The sequence below is a fragment of the Manacus vitellinus genome, unplaced genomic scaffold, assembly GCF_001715985.3.
Source record: "Manacus vitellinus isolate BGI_N305 unplaced genomic scaffold, ASM171598v3 scaffold_24_pilon, whole genome shotgun sequence".
NCBI lineage: Eukaryota > Metazoa > Chordata > Aves > Passeriformes > Pipridae > Manacus > Manacus vitellinus.
The window spans coordinates 2,023,439-2,039,928 of NW_021939798.1; the positions used below are offsets into that span (position 1 = coordinate 2,023,439).

Genomic DNA, 16,490 nt, shown 5'->3' on the forward strand with positions numbered 1-16,490 from the left:
GTCACAGATACTAATGGTGAGGTCACAACCCACAGCAAAGCTGAGACTATCAAAGGCACTTCAGATATCCAAGATGTTCCCTGAAACAAAATTCTTACGTATATTTTAGAAAACCTGCTACTGTTAAGACAAGCATTATTTGGTGCTCTGATGACTAGAAAACCTCACTTGTTTTAATTGCAAGTTTTATTTATATGGAGATTTCCATTCAGTTCCCTGATGTGCCCAAGTGTCTCTCTCTACATCAGGGCCCATCCAGAGGCTCTGGAAGCACAGAGGGACCAGCCTGGAGCAGGGTCAGTGCCAGGGCTCTCCACTCACCCCACCTGATCCAAACACCAGTCACCCTCACCACAACCCATCATTTGTGTCTGTTCCAGAGTTTGAACTTATCCTTGCAATGCAACTGTGGACACAAACCATCAGTGAGAAGTCCAGGGGCTCCTGCAAACACTCCCTAAAATAAACAGGGAGTAGCTCCATACAGGTGAAGGGCACTAGAAATACAGATTTAGGTAAGTTTAAACAAGTTATTCCCTAATGAATGGATCTCATTGCATGGGTTTCATCTGTTCTTATTTCAATCTATGCCTTCATTCTTTCAAATTAAAAGAATTCAGACTATCAAGATCAAAAAGAAAGCAAACACAGACAAAGATTTGATACGAAATATAAACCTCCATGCACGAGTAAGGAAAGAAAAGAGGACTGTAACCAAACATATACCACTATGTCAATTTTTTTTTAATTCCATCTTCCAAAAATAGGAGCATCTGTCCATGTAGCAAGATCCCCAGAGACACGAATCAGTACCAGCAGTATGTGAGCAAATATATAGAGCACCTGCAGTGTGGGAACTACTGACATTGACTTACTTTTTTAGAGGACATTTGTCTCAAGAACTTCTCAAACGTTCTTGAGATAATTTCAAGAGATACTGTGCTTTCAGAGAGGGAGGCCCTTATCCACAAACCATTTGAGACTGCTACAATAAAATAATCTTAAGGTTTGCTCTATTCTTCCACATAGAGTCGTTGTTAGGGGTCCTCTGACCTGAGCTGTTAGAGCTGTTCCTGTCAAGAGGTCAGAGTTTTTCTTTCACAAATACATGTGAAAACAGAGTCCCAAATATCCACTGGGAAGCAGGACAACTCTTGGTGGCCCCAATTTGCTGCCTGTCCCTGCATCACCCCACTGTGACAGCCCAGCTCTCCTGGGGTGAAAGAGCACTTGGCAACCTGCAGTTTATTATTAAGCAGCCCCAGAGACAAAGTCACAACTGAAGAAACAAAGACTGATGTGACTTATTTAAAGGCATAAACTGCTTTTAAAAAAGAAGATTAACATTTAAGTGGTTGGTTAACCTGGTAGCAGAAACAGCTTTTTCTCAGTTTGTGTGAACTAGGTCAAACAGCTTTTACCTTCCTTCCAGACCATCTACACCTACAGCAGAAAACACAGACCTGTCTCTTTACACACACTTTTCTACATACAACAGGCTGGTGTTCCCACATCTGCAAACAGGCCCCTAAAAGGAATCAGTATTGGATAGTATGAGCTGTGTTTCCAAAATACTATGTCAGAAGTGCAACTCTGCAAGTTCGACATGTGTTTGTTTCAACAGATTTAGATCGTGTCAGATTCAGTTTTCATGTTTGTCCAGCACAAAATTAAAGCCAAAATTCAAAGCATGAGCCCCCCACTAACTCACTCTCTATTTTACTACAGACAGGACACATATTAGTTTGGAGGAAAAAAACCTCCTTCAAGGTTAAGCATTTCCTCGACCTCTTTTTGAACTCAAACACACTGTTGTTCCATTGTCACTTCAGATTGTCAGCTGCCAAAACAACACTTCTACAGCTCTCCCTTTTCAATCACACTTCTTTCACTCTTCCTTCATCCAAAGCCAGTGCACTCACATCTTTTGACATGAGTCTTAACCCTTCTTTTTTTAAGAACAAAGTATTTCAGCTACAACTTCCAGAGCCCAGTCGGTGTCCCTTTGCTGCTGTGCCCCAGCGAGTCACACAAAGACGGTTTTCTCCCCCTCCCTTTAAGCACTAAAAAAGATTCTGATTGTGTTAGAAATTACTGTGTAGCTGGATAAGGGTTGTAGGATCGTTAAAGAGTTGCCAATTAAGTGTTAAGCACCAATTAGCTGGCCCTTACCTTGCAGCATGCACCTGTAGGCAGACTCGGAGATCGCATAGATGTGCGGTGGCATCTCATGGCGCTTCTTCCCTCGGTACATCTCAATAATGTTTTCTGAATAAATCGGGAGGTTCTTGTAAGGATTTATAACTACACAGAACAGCCCTGAATAGGTCTGGGGAAAAAAAAACAAACACATACATTTCTGTTAGTAAACAGTATTGAAATAGAGTCATAAAGAACAAAAAAGCTTTTTTCACAGGTTCTGTAATATTTATCTTAAAACAAAATTGAGGTCCTTTTTGTAGAGCAACTCAAAGTGCATGCTATATTCAAATTATTAGTTTCTAGTTCTCTTAAAAGGCTCTTTAATTACCTGCATAAAAAGTAATTTAAAGATAATAAGCGTAGGTAAATTTGAAGAGGAGCATCTGATCTCTTTCCCACAGACATTTAAATCTCCCTCCCGTTTGCCAGGTTTCAGGGTTTATGGACACCTTTTGATGTTCAACTCCTTCGGTAAAATGTGCATTCCAGGGTATTTTCATTTTTGAAGGAACTGATAATCTCCACTGCTCTATTAAATAATCTGAATGAGGGAAAAGCCTATTTCAAACCACCTCTGTTCCTGCTGTGCTGTTATTGTCTCATATCTGTATGTCTTTCCTGCTCATCAGCCCTTCCAATCCCACAGGGGGGGTCATTCCCTCCCCATCCCAGCCCAGCTGATGGACAGCCTGGCAGCTGGCACTGCAGACAGCTCACAGCCTGCCTTCAGAGCTGACACTCCACACAAGTACCAGGACTCCCAGAATATCCAGGCACCCAGCACAGACTGTACACTGCTGATTCCACTGACTCTCATTGAGGCATTTTTTTGAATCAAAACACGCCTCAAGTGCTACAGAATCGAGCCCACACTGAAGAGATGCCCATAGGGCCACACTTCCCTGTGATCCAAGTATCACCTCCTCCAGAACAGCTCCAGCTGTGCTCCACACAAGTTAGTTATAAGGAAGTTATCACAGGAACAGCCATGGCAGAAGAACTCACAGAGGCAGCCACTGACACTCGGTTCTGTGGGAGGGACAGACCAGCAGGGTCTGGCTCGGGATCAAAGGCTGAGCTCCCAGACAGACACCCTGCACACAGCAGAGCTCACCCAGGGAGTTCCCCTAATCCAAGGCATCTGGATGGCTCTGCCTTTCCAGCAGCAACTAAAACTGAGGGCTCTAAAGAAAGCAAAATCTCTCCATTCACTGTTAACCTCATCACCTGCTTTGACAGTGTGTTCTTTTTGGTCAGTGCAGCTCCCAGCTCAGGAACGTGGGCAGGAGAGACCAGGTTTGACAGAAATAGGAGGGATCTTTGAAAATGTCAGGAAAACATGCTTCTTACCTTTGCAGGTTGAGAGGAGAGAAGGAATGGAGGAGAGAAGGAATGGAGGAGAAGCAGAGAGCATTAACAGCTCTTCAGAGCCCAGAATACTGAGCAGGTAACTCATGATTTTTATAATATTAGTCAATTTTAAAAAGTATTTCTGCTACATTTGTATCATCACAGTAGCTGAAAGTTCTGATCTGCCTTTTTTTTTTTAAGAATAAAAGATTTTAGTTGAAGGAAATGATGCCCTGTTCTTTCTGCACCTAAAAGGGATTCTGGAAAGACAAACAGAAGGTGATCTCTGAACTGAGCCAGGAGCACCATCAGCAAAGAAAAAGAACTTGGGTTTATGCCAGATGTCCTGACATAGGGACATTTTATGTCCTTACAGGAAAATACTCCCTGTGCTTTGGGTAGATCTGCTGGATGATAAGCACTGCAGGGCCTTACCATCTAAAATGGTATTTATTTCCCAAGAGAAAGGACACAGATGTTATCAGGTCAACTGATCCAAGCATAAAGAGCAACTTATCAGTTATTAACTCAACATAACATGGGGCTGTTGGCAAGTGAGCAGTTCCTTTCCAACCACATGGTCCTACCCCTGTCCCTCTTGCCACCATCAGCCCCTTTGCAGTAATGAGCAAGCTGGATATAACTGAAGACAAACTTCAAAAAAAAAGGGTTGGTAATAATCAGTTCCCTGCCCAAACTTATTCCTCATCACTGGTGATATTGAAAGGGAGAGGGAAGGCAGGACAGTTATTTTCACAGCGTGGTACAACCAGCCAAGGAGCCAATTAACTGATGAGCACTGGACCTCCATTCCTGGCCAGCCAACTTCCCTGTGCTCAGCTGAGGTCACCCACACCTCTGTCATCACTCCTGGTGACACAGAGGCATCAAGAACTACCACAAGCCTGGTTTCCAGTCTAGTCTTCAAATATGGCTAACCAGGAAAAAGGCACATGTCCACTGAGCCCAGCTCAGGATCACTGAGCAGCACCTCCACTGTGCTCCTGCAGGGCAGCCACAGCCCACGACACACTGAGTTACTGGGGGAGATCTGCTCCAGACAAAGGAATCCCCACAGCCAGAGTCCACTTCAGACCTGTCCCACACAGCCCTGACCAGTGTAATGGCACCAACGTGTGCAGAGTCCAGCAGATGCCTCTGGGATGATTCTGGACTCCCAGCCAGCACTCCTGAGCCTGCTCTGGTTTTCACCCACCCAGCTTCACAGACTTCCAATTTACCTGTTCCTCATCTTACCAAGGACAGCAACTCCCAAACCAGTGACTGGTTAAGCTCTAAGGGTGGTGTTGAATTACCAGCTACATTACAGTCACTCTTTCAAAAGCAATACTCTATTGCTCTGCAAATTCATCCAAAACTTTTACCACCTCTTTTGGCCTTTTATGTTCCCAACAGAAAGCTGTTGTTTTATACCTAAAATCACTGCCCTTCCCCTGACATGAATAAACTGATAAGTAATTAAAGAAAAAACCCTTAAGTGTTAGGCTAGAACAGCTGCTTGAAAATGATCCTTCTCTCTTCCCCCCAGTTACTTTGGCACCTTTTATTTCCCCAGCACAGACACAGAGTAAATGTTACTATTCAGCTACACAAAGAACGAGTAATTTATAAAAATAAAATTAACAATCCTTCAGACCTGTATGGATGATCCCTAACCTGGGAGCCTTTCCAGACTCTCTCCTGAAGCAGGAATGGGATGGACCTGTGAACCTGGAACGACCAGAATAAGCAAAGCCCAACGATGCCAACAAAACTCTGTCAATCTAGAGAAGACCAGCAAATGTCCTGGGCAAATGAAAAAGGTTAATTTAAGAGGCTCTATATTGAACAGGGACAAATTAGACCTTATGAAGCACAAAATTCTACCTTTCACCAGTGCTGGGGTTCATTATTTGAAACTAAACCTAAAGGAGTGGCTTTTATCCCAGACCATTCAGTCTGTGCCACGACACAGCTCCTCACACACAGCACCCTGAACTCCAACACCTTGACTCCCTTCAGTTGCCACCCAGTTCATTCTCCCTGCAAAGTTTAAAAATCACACTTTCTCCAAAACACCACCACACTGCACAGCCCTAATTTATTGAAAGGAAGATGGAGCTGAGCTTTCCCACACAGCTCCCAAATTTCCTGACCATCATCTATTGCAGAAAGCAACGTCTGAACATATTGGAGGGCTGTGTTCAGGGCTTGGCAGGCAGAGAAACACAGAAGAGATGGTTTTATTGAGCCAAATTTAACTGGGAGGGAGGTAAATGGTACAAAAATCTTATAGAGCTATTTTATAACTGCAAGTCTCACAGTACATCAACTGTACCCAAGGCAGCAGATTGGAGGCAAGGGCTTTTTGCATGCAAACTGAACACATGAAAAGTAGGCTGAGATTGTTTTACACCCCTCATAAAGCTTCCTGGTGAGCAGCCATGGGAAGAATTATCAGAACTTGCACACCTGCTTAAATAAATGGACACTCTGTTTAATGAATACTATGCTGCAGTACATGGACTCTGATGGAAGTGTCTGATGGGAATTAGAGCTGGGATCAGCACTGACAAGCTCCAGTAACCACCCAGACTGGAGGAAGAACCAGACTTCATTCATTTTTCAGCTGACAGGTATATTAAGAACTGAGAGGCAAGTAAAGGTGCTGATTCACCTTGAGCTCATGGGATCAGCTGGGAACAAGCTGGTTGCTTGAAACACACATTCCTGCTTTAGCCAGGACCAGGCTGCAGGCAGGATCAACCAACAGCAACAGCACATGGAATAACCTGGGATGAGCTCAGCTGGTCAGAGCATGATGCTAAAACACCACGGTGTGGGTTTGATCCTCTCGTGGGCCATTCACTTCAGAGCTGAATGCCATGATCCCTGTGGGTCCCTTCCAACTCAGAACATCCTGTGACTCTGTGAATGCAAACTCCAGGCAAGGCTCCAGAGACAAACAGTAAAGGAGTGCTCTGACAGAGGTTTGGTACACAAGATCTCCCTCAGGACACTAAGTGTGGAGTTTGAAGGTTTCCAGATGCTTACAGCCTTTATCCAGTAGTTTATCATTGAGTAATATGGGTTTTGGTGAGCTGTCCCAGACTGCAGAGTTCAGGTTCCTGGCCTGGCCTGTTTGAAAACTCCATTTTATTCCCACAGCCTGAGAGAGGTGCATCAAATGAACAACTGGCAAGCAGAGTGTGTGATTCCCAGGTGAAAGCACGTGGGAGCTCAGGCTCTAAATCCAGAGTGTGGGCTTTCCTGGCCTGTCTTCCCTTAAAACCATATCACACCTTCCCTGTGCAGACACAGATGGAGGTGTTAAGGGTCAAAAGCCTGGGACAATTCCTTGGATTAACAGCTCAGTTTTGCAGTTCCTGGATCCAGGAACATGCTGTTATGACTGTTAGCTTGGTTTCTTCTGTCACAACATCAAAAGGCCCTTTAAAGCACCACATTAGAAAGATGCAGGTAAAGTTTTGGAATTTGTAACAATCAGTTTGCATCACCTGAGCATGCAGGCTCAACATTTATCTCCAGTTCTTCAGATATAAAATCTGACAGATTCACTCTATTACTACATCAATAATTAAGTTGAAGTAAGTAAACATCTACACATCTCTCATTATTACCTGAAATAGAAACCAGCAGTTTCCAGCCTAGCAAGCATTACATGTTTTAAGCAGTATCCCATAACTACTGGAGTGGAGCACATTCTCCAGGTTGATAAATTGCCTCATTGTAGCATTTTCTTGCCTGGCTTCCCTTCCTGAGGTTACAGACCCCCATCCCACACTCCAGGACCTGCTGAGTTCTCTGAGCTGGACATGGTTTTCCCATGTAGAACCTTTTCTCCTAAAGTTATCCAGTCTTAAATTCAAGCCTCAAAGCAGGGCAGGCAGCTCTTCAGTCTCAGGGAGGAGAAAGGTGAGGTGGTGCCCTGGGGTGGGACATGTTCTCTGCCCCTGCCCAGCTCCAACCCAGCTACCCCTCAGGGCAGGAGCAGCCCCCAGCCACCACCCCCAGCCTCCCTGGCCAGGGCACAGCCAAGATAAGAACCTAGAAAATAACCCAGGCATCTCTGTACAAGCCCAAACTGCTGGATTAAAACAAAAAATAAACAACCACAACAAACAACAGTACCCACAAAGTTGGAATCAAGGGTAAGGAATCCCCTGTGGAGTAGTGGGAACCTCAGGTCAGAGAGGCTGGGGGACAAGAGCCACTGTTCCTCAGGAAAACTGAGGAAGAGAGTGAGAAAGGGAAGGAGCACAACACATACACCAGCTATTCATGACAAAGCCCAGCCCATGCTGTGGATGACTTGTCTGGAGATAGTCTCTGCAGCTGGAGCTGAACAGAGGCTCACCAGTGCTGTATTTTCACACTGACAGCTGTCAGGAGATGTGTTCAAAGGAGAAAACCCCACAGTGGATCAGCAGTGCAGGTTCCACCCTGCTCAGTGAGCTCTCCAGCTCTCCCAGACAGGCTCAGGGTCACAGCCACTCAGACAGAACGGCCTCAGCCACAGCAACTGCTCAGAGCTAAAACATGATCTGAGGTTGCACCAGGGCCAGAGGAGTATTAATATCCTTTCACAGGGCTCCTGTACAGCTGCATGTTGGAGCTTGACTGCTCTACAAACAGCTTTACACAGGCTACCATGAGTTCTGGTGCAGGCACACAGCTTGTCCTGCAGCACAAAGCATTCCACTGAGCACTTCAACAGGAGTCCAGAACCCAAACTGCTGCTCCTTTCCAGGCTGTTAAGCTACCTGTTTTTACAGAAACTGAATATTTGACAAGAACATGCACTTTTTCACAGCTCTGCTTGCCTCAGGGCAAGGAGGGAATTGACTGATTTCCCTTCAGTCCCTCTGACATTTCTAACAAACTGAAACCCTGCAAAGAGCTCCTCCAACTTAATCACACTTATGAGTCTTCCAAAAATCAAGAGTCAATGTGAAAACAAGTTCTTGTGTCAAAGCAACACTTCCAGTGTGAAGCCCAGCATTTCTTCTGCCACATGCTGGGCATTAGATCCAGCAACTGGTCTGTGTCAAGGAAAAGATGGAATCAAGCAACAAACTCTATTTCTTGTAGTTTTCTTTTAATACCCATCTTTGACGCTCAGTAACGTGAAACATTCCCAACTGGACCAGCAGGAAAATTAAAGCAATTAGAACACAGAAGCTTATGTAATACCACAGATTGTTCTAGGTTACACTCTGGCCTCACAGGAGGCAGCAGCTTAACAGAAGGAATAGCTTATAGACAAGTGCAGTGTTACCAGAGCTCCCACCCACAGCAGGCTCTGGAACTGGGGACTGTGGCATATTTCTCATTCTTCCCTCTTCTGCTCCAGTAAAATGGAAAGTACATTAAAATTGAAAGAAAGGATTGCAGGCCAATTACAGAGGTAACACTTGCAATTATCAGAAAAATACCTGCTGAAGTATTTTAACTTGCACTATAGTGAGCACGTTTTCCTCTTCACTGGTGGAAAGAAAAACCCAGCAGTCATCTGCAAGGAGAGCAGGAACCAGCAGGAGGGTTCCAGGAGCTCTCAGCCTCACAGAAACAGCTTCAAAACCCTTTTCCCAAAGTTTCTGTAAAAAATTAAACGTGGAGGAGCAGGCAGGTAAGATAATGCACAGTTCACTGGAGTTTGGAGCTGAATGTAACCCTTTCCTCAAGGGGCTTCACCAGCTTTTTATCCTTCCCCAAGGAGCAGCACAACTAGTCAGCTCTAACTCGACCTCCCCTACAGCCCACACGTCTCAGGTCCATGTCCCCAGCTCCAACTCTCCACCTGAGCATCCAGAGTCAGGTCATGGGCTCCCCAACATCCCACCCCACTCACACGTGCCAGAGGCCACCTGGAGACTGAGGCAGGGGAACACAAGTCCAGGGGTTGAGAAATTCTGCTCATTTGAATCCTCCTGACTGAATGAGGTCAGGAAGTAGTTAAGGAGCAGTTCCAATGATTTATGGGGGTATCAGAAAGCCACACCATCAGCTGTGGGCAAGGGACTTCCTCCAGGAAAGCCGGGCCTACAACAGATGTGTGGCAACGGTAACATTTTTTTAAATAGGTTTTTATAAAGCCCACTGGATTTTAAATATCTTAGTTTTTACTGTGGCTTAATTACACCCCACATCTGAGTGAGCAATTCCTTCATCCCATCCTGCTGCAGTGGGTACAGGAGTGGGAACTTCTGACTGTACAAGAGACTTCTGAGCCTCCCAGATAATCTTTCAATTTGAAAAGATCATCAAACTCAAATGTTTATAGACCCATTGAGTGGGCAAAATGTTGTGTATCCCAGAACTTTTCAGACATTTCACCTGCACTTACCAGTCAGCCCATTAAAATACAGCCATCTGCAATTTGGATGTTAGATTCCTCTGGAAAATCAGTACCTTGTGTCAAACCTGCACAGGATCCACCCTGCCAGTGTGTGCCAGAGCACCCATCTGGGTTTGCCAAAATACTTCTGTTAACAAGATATTCATAAGTTCATGGTTTTTCAATTTAAAATACACTTTAAAAGTGGAATGGAAGGGTCTTTCTTGCCATCAAAAGAGGTGCTGACCACAAGCAGAGCTTTGAATTGCTGGGAAAAGTGTCACCCAGCCCTGCCTTAGCAGTGTTAACAGCCATCAGCTTGTTCATTCCAATTCCAGCCAGGGTCTGCAGTACCAAGAACAAGCTGCTTTCCATTTAAGCAGAAATGAGGTGTATTTACATTCCTGATCCACTACCTGTATTTTGATTTAAAAAAAAAAAAAATGCTTTTCATGGGCTTTTTTAATAGCCAGGTTGGATGGGGCCTCTGAGCCACCTGGACTAGTGGAGGGTGACCCTGACCATGGCAAGAGGTTGGAAAGAAATGAGCTTTAAGGTGCCTTCCAACCCAAACCAGTCTAATGTTTCATGACTTAGAAATTCAAAATTCAGAATGCTGCCTAACAAAGCATTGAAATAACAGAGTGAATAGGAACAACTTTGCTTCTTGCAGCTCTAGAAGAGGAACAGTCTATGTCAAAATTACATTCAAAAAGAAAAGAGAATCATCTTGCTCTGAAGTGAAAGAAGAGGACTCTCAAGCTGCACACAAACCAGACAGTCCCTCACAAACAAAATGGTAAAAAACTACTTAAATATATTTTTAAAAATTATTGACATCATTCTTTCCTTCAGATCAGCCATGAGTCAAATTAGGCAGTAAACTTTGAGTAAAAACTTCATTTTGAACATAACTGACATGCCTGTACATGAGCTTTGCTTTTCTGAATAGACTGAAGCCAATAAATACATTGTTAATATTGAAGTGCAAAGGTATCGAGATGGAGAAAACACCTCTTCCTACACCAAAAACTCCTTAGCAGCTCTCAGACCTGATTTGTAGCTCTCCAAAGCACCCAAGTATCTCCCCTGCCTATTGCCAAGTGCAGCATCTGTCCTCCTGGCACTCTATTTTCAGACTAAATCCTCCTTCTTATCTCCTCTGCCACTTCCCAACCCTTCCCACCAACAGCAGAGACCCATCTGAAGCATCTCCCTTTTGCCAGGATTGCAGCTGAAGGAGGCAGCTTTGGCTCAGCCCCCCCCTCACAGACCTGTGAGCCCCAGCAGAGCTGCTCTGAGCCCCCCCAGCTCCCAGCACAGCAGGCTGGAAACCCCAGCCCGGGAGTTCCCACACTCAAAGGCCACATTGGACCAGGAAGAGCTTGGAAGCTGGTTCATGAAAACCCCCAAAGCTCCTGAAGCACTGACAGGGAGAATTACTGGAGCAGCAATCTTGTCTTATCACAGCTTGTGACAAAGCATTAAGTCAAGGGGGGGGTGGGTCTTGAAACTCAGTAGCCTCCAAGGCTGAGGGACTCCTAACATCCACTCCTTCCAGGGGATTTCATTTCTCCATTTCATTGTCTGAGTCAAAGATTATTCCCCACCCATGAGATCATATTTTGCTGACTTAAGTAGAAATCAAAATCTACCTAGAAGCCTCCACAGTGGCATTTTACATGCAGATCTTGTACAAAGAGAGATGTTTCCTCACTCAGCCCTCGGTGACCTAAAACTTCTGACTAGAACTAGACTCCTCTCTTAAAGCAACACCCCCAGAAAGGGATCTGGAACTCAGCTTATCATGGCATATTCAACAACTGCCACAAAACCAGTCTGAGCAAAATCATGTTTATTCCAAATCTTCAAAGGACCTCCTAAACCCTCTGGGAATTCCTCCTGAGTGCCCTTCCAATGAACTACCCCCAGTTCCTGATCTACAGCTGAAGGATATCACCAAACACAGGCTGAAGCCAGGATAAAAGTTGGCCACTCCAAAGCAGGGCAGGCAGAACAGTCCAGTTTTACATGAAGCTGAAGAATCAACAGTTCACAGGCATATGCAGTAACCAAAATACACAAGAAGCTGCCACTCCAGTAAGATATGAGACCAATTCAGAGCATTAGTGGCTCAAAGGATTCATAAGAAATGCTGATACCCCTAGAAAAGCTCAAGATTTGGGAGAGTTCAGCTATGAAACACAACAAAGAGTGAAAACTCACAGCCAAGGTAAAAGTAATGAGAAAACAAACAAAACACCTGCTGTAGGTGGCTGCACCTTCACAGAACCAGCACTTCGTGCTTGATGAAAACCAAGCCTCAAACGAGCAGAGATCTCAAGGACTCAGATCCACTGACAGGTTAAGGAGAAAAGTCCAAGTGCACAAAGTCATAATGACAGATTTACCCATTCTCAGAGATTAAAATATATATGGGGAGAGAATATATATATATATATTCAAAAGGATTTGCTGCAAAGGTAATACAGCTTCTCTAGGAAAGAATGTTTATAACATTCTTGTTACACTCAAATCTTGTGGCAAGCAACAGAACAGGCAATGGTAAAAGTGGAGCAAGAAATTATTTCATCTCCAAAGCAAAACTGGGATCACTGCAGTTTACACACAACCATCCTTCCCAGCAGTTCTTATACAAGTCCTGCTGCCTTTACATCTCCTGTGCTGTCATGAACAGAGCACAAAAAGACAGGACCAAGCACTGATACGTTTTTCCAAGCCACTGATCCTCCACGTTCTCCATTTGTGCTCATCTCCCACGGCCCAGTAACGAGACTCAGAGCCCCAGCTCGGGTCACTTGGCAGGCCTGGGAGGTGGTAGAAGTTCCAGAAGCTCCTGGCCATCCCTACTTGGATGTCACATGAAACTCTTGGTGGTGGAATGAGCATCACTGCCCAGGTCACCAGCCAGCTTTAGTCAGCCTCCCTGTTCCTCCAGCAGAGTCACCCTGGAGCAGCAGATTACAGACAGATGACTGGGCCCACCAGCCAATTCCCTCAACTGGATGTTTCCTTTCTAGGGATTGAAAGGAAATGGGACTACTTCAGTTGACACTCTTTCACCTGCTACTTCCTAGAAAGGCAACACTGCACTCTGCCTTTTGGCAAATTTAAATCAGATTCTCCACCTCCACCTCAGCTGCCCGAGACCAGCACCAAAATGTAAGATTTCAGTTTGGTTATTACGGGAGTACTATGTGGAAATCAAAACATACCTTTAACCAGCTCATGTCGTGGCCAAACCACCAGAACTGACTTCAGCTCAGTTAACTTTGGCTCTTTTCCTTACACCAGGCAAACATCAGCAGGAATTGCAGGCCATGGCTCTGGGCTGTGCCAGCAGCAATGGCAGTGCCACATTCCTGGGGTTTAGCAATCCCTGACAGAACTACACTAAAAACACCCCCAGCTTGAGCTCTTGAGGAAGTTTCTCTATGGTCTGTGGATCTGTGCAGCATGCAGCCTTTACTCCAACACTTCTCACCACTGCTCTTTCCCCCACCTCCAAAAACTAAGCTGAGCTTTAACTGCAGACAAGTAGCCATTATTCCAGCTGCACTGAGCCATTACTCTTGGTACCAGCAGCATCCTCCAGCAATGTCCCTGTAATTCAGCCTTCCAGTAAAGGCCAACAAACCCATGAGCTCCTCAATCCCAACCAACTCCTTCCAGCCTGGGGGCAGAGAGGCCAGATGCACTAATCCCCCTCTGTGGCAGCAGCATCACAAGGCCAAGAACCAAGTTTCAGAGTCTGCCTCAACAGGGAAAGAATGAAAGCAGGGAGTACCTCTGGGAAGTGGTGGGGAAGGAAAAAAAAAAAAAAAGGTATATCACCTGCAGAGTACCACAAATTCCACCTATGTGATCAGCCAGTCCTTCAGAAAGGGAGGTTTGTCAGCCACCCAGAGTAACACAGCCCTGGATCCCCTGTGTGTGTGTACAGTGACAGGTTCTCACACATCCTCCAGAGCCATTTCTGGCTGTGTTTACTCTGTGCAGTCCTTGGACTAGAGTTTGCTGTGACATTTAAGGCCCTCAGCTTTTAACCTTCACAATGAAATAGGGTTATAAGAGCTGTAATGAATTTCATAACAGCCATCATTAGCATTGATACACAGACTGAAAACTTTTGACCTATCAACCTTGTTTACTTTTAGTTTTCAATCCAGTCCCTACTTATTATCCAATTAGTTTCCTAATGCAGAAATCATTCCAGAAGTATTTTTCACTGGGCTCTGCTGTAAACACTTTGGTTTAAGGCCTTGGAAGGGCAAAAACCATAAACCCACAGAGGGAGCTGACAAAGAAGAACAAATATAAAACAAAGGATTTTGAAGTTGCATATAATTTTTAGTAAGTCCAAACATTACCAAGCAAAAAATTAAATGATACCTCCATTAATACCTTGATGGAGGGGAAAAATGAGTCAACTTGCAGGACTAAATAAAATGGATTTAAGCTTCAGGATAAGTGTTTTCAAAAGTGAACCAAGCATTTAAGGAGATGTTCCAGTTTCTTTTAGGACAGAAAGTCTTCTTGTAGATTTTCATGACTCCCTGACCCAACAAATCACTGTGCCATCAATTTGCCAAGAGACCAGGAGCTGCTCTGAACTGTACAGGAAAGACCTGGGACAGTGTCCAAGGGAGGAGCAGGGTCAGACAGCACCAACAGTGCTCTGATTCCCAACTCTAGGGCAAGATGGTGATAAACCAGATGTTCAATTAGTGCTTCAAAACCACTGGGAAAAAAAAGCTTTATCTTATTGGTTTATTTTAAGCACTCCAACACATTCTTTCCTGGCCACTATGTTGATATTCAGTTCCAAAAAGACATTTTGCACTCCTGGCACTCTCCAACTTCAGCTTTTAAGTAACAGCAGGGCCTCTTATTGCCACTTTTAATATGCAGCAAGTTAAAACACGACATGTGCTCATTCACAGGAGCAACTAAACACAGCAGTTCAGCAAAGTGGGGGTTTGTCATCTCCCTCAGCTCACACCAACCTGCTCACTGGGTCAGCTCAGCACGTGAGACAAGTGCTCCAAGGAGCAGCACAAGCAGAGCCCCTGGAGCTGCCATTTCACATCCTGTTGCTAGAAGACACTCACAGAATTATATCATTTGTTTTATGACAGAGTTCTTGACCTGTACACAGCATGGAAAAAGGCTTTGGACTAATGTAAATGGCAGGGACACAAGTATTTAGGCTGTCAAACCACAGATGTGACCCATTCCCTCTGTTTCACACAGTAAAGGGATGGGAACCAGGGCAGTTCAGCTGAATTAGCACCCAGAATGACACTAATAATTAGTACTTACATAGATGAGCCCAGAGTAATAGCGATCCTTTAAATTGTGCAATACAGAGGCTTCATTTAAACAGGTTAATTCTGCCATGTCTTCCACTTTAGAGAACTTGGGAGGATTCATCTTCTGAACATCATCTTTATTGACTAGTGCTTTCTTCCCATTCTCTGCCAGTTCCACCAGCACCTCATCCCCCTTCTCCTCCTTGATGCTGGCTGCCTCGAAGCCGTGGCGCTCCGAGGGGATCCACACCAACTTTTTGGCAGTCCAGTCAGCCTGGGTGGCAGGGTTGTAGATCACAGCCCTATCCACGAAGAGGTACCTCTCTGGATCCTCCTGTCCCAACCTCTGTGCCATGGTGGGAAGCGAAGGTGCCCTCTCTCAGTTACCCTGTGATTGGAGAGGGAAAAGCAAAGAGCAGGTTACAAACAAGGCTCTGACCCACGCAGTGCCACAGCAGTCAAATGATCCATCACCAATATCTGCATCTGCCCTGGAAGAAGCAGCATCAGTTCTCTCTCCCAGAGTCTGGAGAAGCCCCTGTTCACAGAGCAGCCCTGCACAAAACAACTGCCAGACAAAAGTATCCTCCAAACCCAGTGCAGGAAAGCCAGTATGAACTGGTTCTAAGTGTGCACCAGTCAGAGTGAGACACTGCAGCACGTGTGAGAGCTGCAAGCAGGAAAATCACAGCCCTGTGTCCTGGACTGAGATAAGGAAGAAGAGCAAATTGAGCAGAATTTTGTTAGTAAGAATTCTAACAGCTGCAACGGAACAGTGAAAAAAAAAATGCAGAGATAGATACAAAACCATAAATCTGCTCCCTGGGTGGCTGGCTGCAGAAACCAGAACGTGTTTTAAAATGTGGATTCTCAACTACAGACAAGAACTTAGGACACTTGGAGTTTCTGCAAGACATTAAGGCAGCTAAACCTTGATCATATTCTTCCTGAAAAACACGAGACTCTGCATTTCCACAGCCTGCTCCTGTTCTCAGTCCTGAGCGCTGACATCACCATATTCCAAAAAAAATGTCTCCAGATCTCAAGTTTACCTCGAGGCTCAAGACACTGCAAGGGCTGATGCTGGATTTTCCAACAGCTCCACGGGTAATTTGAAGGGGAAAGAAAAACTGCTGACTGACAAGAGCCCCTGTACACTCATTTTACCTGCCTCTATCCAAGAGAGGGCCCTGCCCCTTCCCTGGGCTCTGCTGTCACAGCCAGGATTCTTGGAGCTGGAGGGTTCA

General features: G+C 45.0%; 1 protein-coding gene across 4 annotated transcripts in view; it reads right to left on the reverse strand.

Moving 5' to 3' along the window:
- Positions 1-15,598, reverse strand: part of MYH10 (myosin heavy chain 10) — a 98,944-nt gene extending 83,346 nt beyond the window's left edge. For all 4 annotated transcript variants that reach the window (XM_018073217.2, XM_018073220.2, XM_018073218.2 and 1 more), the window contains exons 1-2: positions 15,254-15,598; positions 2,173-2,329 (exon numbers count right to left, since the gene is read on the reverse strand). In XM_018073217.2, the coding sequence (XP_017928706.1) occupies positions 2,173-2,329; positions 15,254-15,598 (502 nt within the window). The remainder of the gene's footprint in view (positions 1-2,172; positions 2,330-15,253) is intronic.
- Between the last annotated feature and the right edge of the window lie 892 nt (positions 15,599-16,490).